The sequence below is a fragment of the Triticum aestivum genome, chromosome 3B (genome assembly GCF_018294505.1).
Source record: "Triticum aestivum cultivar Chinese Spring chromosome 3B, IWGSC CS RefSeq v2.1, whole genome shotgun sequence".
NCBI classification, from domain to species: domain Eukaryota; kingdom Viridiplantae; phylum Streptophyta; class Magnoliopsida; order Poales; family Poaceae; genus Triticum; species Triticum aestivum.
The window spans coordinates 19,422,923-19,432,406 of NC_057801.1; the positions used below are offsets into that span (position 1 = coordinate 19,422,923).

At 45.1% G+C, this 9,484-nt stretch overlaps 2 protein-coding genes across 3 annotated transcripts; both read right to left on the bottom strand.

Annotated features, from left to right (window-relative positions):
- Positions 1-1,160: 1,160 nt before the first annotated feature.
- LOC123064407 (uncharacterized) lies at positions 1,161-2,603 on the bottom strand. Of its 2 annotated transcripts, none has more exons than XM_044487895.1 (2): positions 2,190-2,603; positions 1,161-2,083 (listed from the first exon to the last, which is right to left on the bottom strand). In XM_044487895.1, exons 1-2 carry the CDS (start codon positions 2,435-2,437, stop codon positions 1,915-1,917), a joined length of 417 nt encoding a protein of 138 aa, XP_044343830.1. In that variant the 5' UTR covers positions 2,438-2,603; the 3' UTR covers positions 1,161-1,914. Both variants share the same exon structure in this region, with proteins under 2 accessions (XP_044343830.1, XP_044343831.1).
- A 5,166-nt stretch (positions 2,604-7,769) lies between these two features.
- Positions 7,770-9,220, bottom strand: LOC123064408 (E3 ubiquitin-protein ligase SINA-like 10). Its single transcript, XM_044487897.1, has 2 exons — positions 8,870-9,220; positions 7,770-8,764 (listed from the first exon to the last, which is right to left on the bottom strand). The coding sequence occupies exons 1-2, from the start codon at positions 9,116-9,118 to the stop codon at positions 8,030-8,032; spliced, it is 984 nt and encodes a 327-aa protein (XP_044343832.1). The 5' UTR covers positions 9,119-9,220; the 3' UTR covers positions 7,770-8,029.
- Positions 9,221-9,484: the final 264 nt, after the last annotated feature.

Genomic DNA, 9,484 nt, shown 5'->3' on the forward strand with positions numbered 1-9,484 from the left:
TAAAACTACACAAAGGGGGCATACCGTCACGCCATTGGCTCCTTCTGGATGTTGTAGTACTAATTATGAAGAGGATTTTAGTGTAGTTTCTTATTGTACCGAGGGTTCAAAATTTTAGCAAAATTTTGCATATTTCGGTGGGGTTCGAAATACTTGTAACCCTGAAATTTTGAGCCAAATTCAAACTAAAATTTAAATTATATTAAAAATCATTAAAAAATATTGATTTTTCAAACTCAAAATCCAAAATAATTTCCGAATTTCCGAAATTTTGCATATTCCGGCGACGTCCAAAAAATTTCCATGACCGAAATTAAAAACCTTACCAACGTGGCTTTTTGGGCAGGTACATCTGTTGTAGTTACGCTCGGGGTACCCCGGTTTTAAATACACCGACATGCTCGTGCACAAAATCAAGATGGGCAACTAAAAAAGAAAGTTTTTTCATGCTCCATTAGCTAGCGTAGTCTTCTACTATCAATAAAACCAAAAAATAAATCAAATGTCAGTGAGTCAGATCTAAAAGTTGGGAGTTGTCCAAATGCATGTCATGGCCGTCAGTCAACACCAATGGGTTGCTAGGGTAACTCTCGGCCGCCATTCCATTTGTAAACAGAGGTTTACACTTATAGTGTTGGATGACTTGTTTTCATTTTAATATCAAAAGATTATTTTGTTACAAAAAAGATTTTTAATTTTTTTGCTCAGAAATCTCATTCATCTAGAAAAGAATTATGGCTAGTGTAGTAGAAGTTACTACCTTTTTTTTGGCAGACTGCAACCCTCAAAAATGGCTTAACACTTTATTATTAGCAGTTTAAGCAATGTACAGAGATAAGTTTACCCCTTTGGAAGGAGATGGATTTGATTCATTCCTTAGGAAGACTTTGAGAGCAGCTTCATCAAGAATTGCTGCATGGTTATACTCTCTATGCTGCATCAACATTGGCTCTAGGTATCCTGCTTGGCAGATTTGTTTAACAGAACGCCTCCTTTCGTCCTCACTATTCTCCAGTAAACCCGCATTAAGCATCGCTTTGGTAGCATGGATAACATTTCTTGACATGAGACTGAGCTCTACTCCTGACTTGAGATATATAGATCGCAACAGATGCAAATGAAATGCTTGCAAGTTGGAATGACATAACAACGGAAGAAGATGCATTTCACAACATGATTAACACGAAGCATAATATCCTTCGATTTGAATACAGTGCCCAACAATGACATTAAAGATGAACTGCATCTACTAATTAACATCACCCAAATAGTTTCAGCTGCAACTCCAAAATAAGCACGAACTACCTTGAATGCATCGTTTGTTTCCCATCAGCAGCAGCGGACCTAATCACACCAATACGTCAGACCAAGGGGAGAGCATATCGATGCGGATGCGCAGGGGAACTTCCATGGATGCCCGGTCTCCTGCTCCTGGCATCAGCTACATTGGCGGCACCGTCAGGAACGTGGGCTCGCCCTCAGCGACCACGGCGTCGGGCGACGAGCTGCTCCTCATGTGCATGTCCACGAGCACCATGTCCTCCTTGCCGCAGTTCGCCACTGCTGCCAGGGGTGTCTCCAGGTTGACCCACATCTTGCACGTGAACCGAGGCCGCATCGCCGCTCCCGCCCTGGCGCACACCATAGACACGGCGGTCACGCCGGCGCCGAGCACGCCCACTGTCATGAGGAACACGCAGTTGTCGTCGCCGAGGAGCACCAGCCTCGTGGTCGACACCGGTAGCTGAAGCATGCTGACCTTGCCGTACTGCACGACGCGCACCGGCACCAAATGGACAGTGTGGAGGTGACCGGCGAGCGCTTGCGGCGCTCCGATGTAGCTGCAGCCGGGCTCAGTGCACTAGCAAGGCGTGTGCGGGCACGCTTTCTGTTGCTCGGCGACCTTGTGGTAGGTCACGTACCACTTGAAGCCAGCGTTGGGGCACCCGATCCTGGTGGAGGACACCACGGCGTCCAGCGCAGGGCAGGGGTCGAACAAGCCACCGCCGTCCACGCATGCCTTGCACTGCCCGAAGGGCAGCAGGGCCACGCAGCCGCCGCAGGCCGGGTGCCCCGCTTTGCACTGTAGGCAAGCACACAAAATCGGAGATGGCCCGTAAATTAGCATGAAAGAATAGATCTATCACCGGCGCCAATCGAGGAAGAAAGAAGGAAACAGAGAGAGGAACCTGTAAGACCGGGGCTTGAAGGGGAGGGTGCAGAGGGGGCAGTGGAGCACTTGCTTGTCGATCCTCATGGCAAGGTCCACTCGCTGGATGTACGCCGCCCCAACGATGGCGCCTCCATCTCCTCCACCGGCCGCCTCTTGCTTCATGTGGCCGTCGGGCAGGTCCAGCCGCGCCTTCTTAGAGCTCTCGACGGCCTTGTCGGGAGAAGCCCTGCTCCTCCTCTCGGCGGCCGCGGCGGCGCCCTGCATCTTACCTGGCCTTTGGGGAAAGAAAACTCCTGTGTGTGTGTCTCACGCCAAACTTTTTCAGGAGGTGGGTGAGGAGTAGAGCAGAGATCTGAGAACAAAAGTTGCCTAGGCAGCCACACTACACTATAAATGCTTCCTCATTGTGGTTTCCATTCCCAAACTTATATGGTATAGATATAAGCCGTGCTCTTAATCAATTTCATTATTGCTACTTTATCCATACATTAATGTTGTCTTTCTTTTAAGTACCTACAAGTGTGCGATAAAAAGGTTGACCATTGCAGATCCATGTTATTTTTAGAGAAAAGCGAGGAACATAAATGGAAGCACATTGTATTTTTTTTATCCGTAGCTTCCTGCTTAATTGATACACGGTGGAGTACTTTTGACTCCATCGCCAGATTATAACACCATCGAACACGTGGGAGCCCATAAAAAGAAAAGGATACATGTGTAAGCACAAGGGATATGTGTGACCAAATAGTACAAAGGAGAACACAAACTCATCACAACTTTTCACCTAGATCACGACACATCCCGCCTTTCTCACTGTTATCGATAGACACATACGTCATCGCTGATGTGCTGGCTGCCACCAGCAAATAACAACAACGTAGACCACAAGCCTCCAAAAGATCCATGGAATAGGTACTAGATTTTGGAGACCCCCGACGCCAAACATCTTGATTAGCTGCTTGCATGAAGTAGTAAGGTTACTTCCGACTGCCATTAGTTTCATTTCCTTGTTTCTATTTTAATAAATTTATGATTGCGTGCATTTCAGAAAAGCAAAGGCCAAGGGTTTCTTCCCCGGCCCGGCCCTTCGCGTGCCCCATCATGCTCCCAATACGGCTACAAGGGACTGTCGAAGTGTGGCATGCTCTCCTTCTCAGAGGAGCAGCACCAGGAAGAGGCCGGGCAGTGGGCGATGGTGACGGTGTCATGTAACTACGACATGGTGGTGATCCCTATGGTCCTATGGTGCGTCATAAGTGATTTGGGCATTTAGGGGCCCTTCTGGATTGTGCGTGCACCCTCCCTTCCGTAACGTGTGCAAATTCACAGAGGAAGGATGTTGCAGCCACGTGAATACCAATATTTTGGTAGGATAAGTCTGTCTGCCATCCAGTTTGTAAGTAGATTGGTTTGGTGTCGATGACTTGTTTCTATTTTAATATAGAAAGATTATTTTGTTAGAAAATTGATTTTTCATCTCATAAAGGTCAGCCATAACAAAAAGAATTATGGCCACGTGTAGTAGAAGTTACTAGTTGAACACAGCATTTTATTATGCATGGAAAAAAAGTTCAATCAGATAGCAATGGAGTACACAAAATGCATGCATTTCTTACATGAGATTGAGCTCTACTCTTGACTTGAGATAGAACCCGTCAGAACAAGCCGCTGTACATGTCCACGGACATTTAGTGAGGTCCGTTTTCATCGACTTGCCTTAATAGAGTGCAATTTTCACATGAGCAATAAAACACAATCTTATTTGAAAGGATGATGCATTTGGACTATACTAGAAAGTAAGAATCTGGTTTATACCGAGGCTCCTCCCTTATCAAATAGAAGAGATTTAATCAGTTTCCCCTGTCTCACACATCCGTCACACAGCACTACACAGGCCAAAGCTGCATGCCTACTGAGGGCATGAACAGTGGTGGCATGTGGATACATATGTCTCATGAGAAAAAGTAATTCGAGGCAGCTACATTGATTTTTCTCCCCAACGCAGGTTATCACTAGTGTGCCTCATCAACGAATAGAAAGTAGAGACTAGTACACATGCATCTCTACTCAGCACTTCAATTTTGTCAGCTTTTTACACTGGACCAGACTTTTTCTCTGCAAGCACCCGCCTCCCGCAGAGGATCCCGCTTCCCCATCGTAACCTACTGCTCATGACATCGAATTCTACATGGCATATGGGGCATCACCCTAGGGCTATGCATTGGCCATGTCCCGAGGCAATGGATCACATGCCACAATAGTAGAGGATAATTTCAGTACAGGAGTGCAGAGGCATCAGCAAGAACCCAGCAAAGTAAGTAAGTATACTCCTTCCCGAACTAGCAAACAAAGAAAAACATATGGTACTGCTAGTGCAGTAGACTACAGACATGACATGCAAAGTATTTTCTACTCAACTCTCCTTTTGAAACTTGACCCTGCAAAGAAATGAATGCAATGTTGTGAACTGCTCATGCTTGTCTCGTTGCCATGACGAAATCAGGGTCTGTCCGGCGATACATGCTACTCTACCTGTTGGTGTCGTTCCCGCCCCTAGAAAAAAATCACCAAGCCAATGGATGTTCATTGGATTCACTCTTTAAGTAACTTTAGATGATACCGAGAGAATATTGAGTAACACGCAAGAATATGCATACAACCATTTGATACATACATCATGGATTGGTGAGGATCCAAAATGAATCCCATTCATAACAAGATTCAAAGATAGGGGAAATGACACCAGGCATCCAAACAAAAAACATGGTTCAAATACTTGTAAATTGTGGCCCACTCTTACAATTTGTCATGATCCGTAACACTCCATATGAAGAATCATCCTCGTCAATATGGAAGTTTTCTTTTACCTATATAAGAATGAGAAGTTCAGAAACTTAGAATTAATAAAACAAACAACCAGAGCTAGTTTGGAACAACATTGACTGAAAAGCAAGTATATTTAAGTTTTACGTATTTCTAAATAATAATGTGCCATGGATTGAAGTAATATATCATAAATACTAAGTGATGCAATATTTTACAGTAAAACTAATTGAAGCGTATTTCAGGTGTAAAGCACGACGTATCCTAAAGGATCCAGCCGCTCCATTGAACACTAAATCCGCAGAAATCATCTCCAACAGATAAAGTGGAAAAAGGACTCACCTTCAATTATTGAGTCTCACAAACAAATAATGAATGTATCACCTTTCCCACATTAGACATGATCGCTATCTCTGGCCATCAATGTTAACTAGATGTGAAGTGCATTCAAGATATTTCCCCTACTGCATGGATGCAAACTAATACATAATTTAGTTCTGCAACCAATGGATCATCAAAATATTGTGCTAATAGCAAACAATTATTTAAGATTCAAAGCAGCGACCTCAGCTTCTTCTGCCGGTTCTTCTTGGAAAAGCAAGAAAACAAATATATCTATTGATATATGTTGCTACATTCTGGTTGGAATAAATAAGCGATACAAAAGCACCTAACAAAGAAACAAGCTCTAACAATAATTTACCATGCCTTCTTTAAATGGGCAAGATCCAATAGGCAAGAAACGTGCGCCGACAAATGAAACAATTAAGACCAATTATTATAATTAACATCAATATCTCCAGTTGTTAGCAGAGAAAATTGAAGCACACATATGCATTGTACATACGTAATGTATTTGGCCACCTCAGGGAATCATTTCACGAATCAGTTAATAGGAAAAGAAAAATAGTAGGGAACATATTTAAAGATGGGTATATATATCATAGACTCTGCAAATACATATCAGTCCATGGCTTCAAATTCAGCAGATATATAATGACCTATTGGGAAGGGCACCTTTCCATAGCCTGTTGGATGGAGCAAATTGCAAACTTTTATATAATGTTGTCAGAAACATCCCAACTCCAAAGTCAGAGGAAAGTAATTGCACCTCACTGAGTATAATGCATCATAACCTACAACATATATAGTAAGTGAAAGGCTTAATTGGGGATTAAAAAAATCGGTTTGCTGCCGAATTAAATCCTACCGAGGTTCAAGAAAAAGATAAATCACTAATACATAGAACATGGCATGCTTGATGCATCATACCATTACCCATCAATACTAATGCTGAAAAGGCATGAGAAAAACAGATGCATATATTAGCAATCAAACGCTTGCGTGAGACAAATAGAAAAAATTAATATCGCACTCTGTAATATAAAAGATATATGTTGCATGATGTCCCCATGAAAGAGCAACTCCACGAAGTCCATGCGGGAGTATGTGGTGTTGATAGCCTTGACCCAGAGAGTGGGCGGTGTGGGGAAGTCGTACTTGATGATCGAGATGGACTTCTCAACACTTGTCACCCCTAACAGTGGTAGGCTATGCACCATAGCCTGCACTCACATTAATGCTTGGTCGGGACCGTGGCCTCACACGGCCTCTGTGAAAGCTGTTTGCACACGAGGCATGTGTGCTGGGGAGGCCCGTGTTCGGGACACCTAGCATCGTCCCAAAACGTCACTACACAAAGGTATGCATGCCGTCACGCCATTGGCTCCTTCTGGATGTTGTAGTACTAATTGTGAAGAGGATTTTAGTGTAGTTTCTTATTGTAATGAGGGTTCAAAATTTTAGCGAAATTTTGCATATTTCGGTGGGGATCGAAATACTTGCAACCCTGAAATTCTGAGCCAAATTCAAACTAAAATTTAAATTAGCTTAAAAATCATTTAAAAATATTGATTTTTGAAACTCAAAATCCAAAATAAGTTCTCAATTTCCGAAATTTTGCATACTCCGGTAACGTCCAAACAATTTCCATGACCGAAATTAAAAACCTTACCAACGTGGCTTTTTGGGCAGGTCCATCTGTTGTAGTTACGCTCGGGGTACCCCAGTTTTAAATACGCCGACCTGCGTCGTGCACAAAATCAAGAGGGGCAACTAAAAAAGAAAGATTTTTCATGCTCCATTAGCTAGCGTAATCTTCTACTGTCAATAAAACCAAAAAATAAATAAAATGTCACTGAGTCAGATCTAAAAGTTGGGAGTTGTCCAAATGCGTGTCATGCCCATCAGTCAACACCAATGGGTTGCTAGGGTAACTCTCGGCCGCCATTCCATTTGTAAATAGATGTTTACACTTATAGTGTCCGATGACTTGTTTTCATTTTAATATCAAAATATTATTTTGTTGGAAAATAGATTTTTATTTTTTGGCTCAGAAAGCTCATTCATCTAGAAAAGAATTATGGCCAGTGTAGTAGAAGTTACTAGCTTTTTTTGGAAGACTGCAGCCCTCAAAGAGGGCTTAACACTTTATTATTAGGAGTTTAAGCAATGTACAGAGATAAGTTTACCCCTTTGGAAGGAGATGGGTTTGATTCATTCCTTAGGAAGACTTTGAGAGAAGCTTCATCACGAATTGCTGCATGGTTATACTCTCTATGCTGCATCAACATTGGCTAGGTATCCTGCTTGGCAGATTTCTTTGACAGAAGGCCTCCTTTGTTCCTCACTATTCTCCAGTAAACCTGCATTAAGCATTGCTTTGGTAGCATGGATAACATTTCTTGACATGAGACTGAACTCTACTCCTGACTTGAGATATATAGATTGCAACAGATGCAAATGAAATGCTTACAAGTTGGAATGACATAACAACGAAAGAAGATGCATTTCACAACATGATTAACACGAAGCATAATATCCTCCGATTTGAATACAGTACCCAACAATGACATTAAAGATGAACTGCATCTACTAATTAACATCGCCCAAATAGTTTCAGCTGCAACTCCAAATTAAGCACGAACAGCTCTGAATGCATCGTTTGTTTCCCATCAACAGCAGCGGACCTAATCAAACCAATGTGTCGGACCAAGGGGGGAGCTTATCAATGCGGATGTGCAGGGGAACTTCCATGGACGCCCCGTCTCCTGCTGCTGGCACCAGGTACATTGGCGGCACCGTCAGGAACGTGGGCTCGCCCGCGGCAACCACGGGGCCGGGTGACGAGCTACTCCTCATGTCCATGTCCACAAGCACCATGTCCTGCTTGCCGCAGTTCGCCGCTGCTGCCGGGGGTGGCTCCAGGTTGACCCACATCTTGCACGTGAACCGCGGCCGCGTCGCCGCTCTTGCCCTGGCGCACACCACAGACATGGCGGTCACACCGGCGCCGAGCGCGCCCATGGTCATGAGGAACACACAGTTATCATCGCCGAGGAGCACCAGCCGCGTGGTCGACACCGGTAGCTGAAGCTTGCTAACCTTGCCGTACTGCACGACACGCACCGGCACCAAGTGGATGGTGTGGAGGTGACCGGCGAGCGCCTGTGGCGCGCCGACGTAGCTACAGCCGGGCTCAGTGCACTGACAGGGCGCGTGCGGGCACGCTTTCTGGTGCTCGGCGACCTCGTGGTAGGTCACGTACCACTGGCAGCCGGCGTTGGGGCACCCGATCCTGGTGGAGGACACCACGGCATCAAACGCAGGGCAGGGGTCGAGGAATCCGCCGCCGTCCACGCACGCCTTGCACTGCCCGAAGGGCAGCAGGGCCACGCAGCCGCCGCAGGCCGGGTGCCCCGCTTTGCACTGCAGGCAGGCACACAAATCGGAGATGGCCCGTAAATTAGCACGAAAGAATCGATCTTTCACCGACGCTAATCGAGGAATAAAGAAGGAAACAGAGAGAGGAACCTGGAAGACCGGGGGCTTGAAGGGGAGGGTGCAGAGGGGGCAGTGGAGCACTTGCTTGTCGATCCTCACAGCGAGTTCCACTCGTGGGATGTACGCCGCCCCGACGATGGGGCCTCCATCTCCTGCACCGGCCGTCTCTTGCTTCATGTGTCCGTCGGCCAGGTCCAACCGCGCCTTCTTAGAGCTCTCGACGGCCTTGTCAGGAGACGCCCTGCTCCTCCCCTCGGCGGCCGCGGCGGTGCCCTGCATCCTGGCTGGCCTTTGGGGAAAGAAAACTCCTGTGTGTGTGTGTCTCACGCCAAATTTTTTCTGGAGGTGGGTGAGGAGTAGAGCAGAGATCTGAGAACAAAAGTTGCCTAGGCAGCCACACTACACTATAAATGCTTCCTCATTGTGGTTTCCATTCCCAAACTTATATGGTATAGATGTAAGATGTGCTCTTAATCAATTTCATTATTGCTAGTTTATCCATACATTAATGTTGTCTTTCTTTTAAGTACCTACAAGTGTGCGATAAAAAGGTTGACCATTGTAGATCCATGTTATTTTTAGAAAAATCGAGGAACATAAATGTAAGCACATTGTTTTTTCCCGTAGTTTCCTGCTTAATTGATA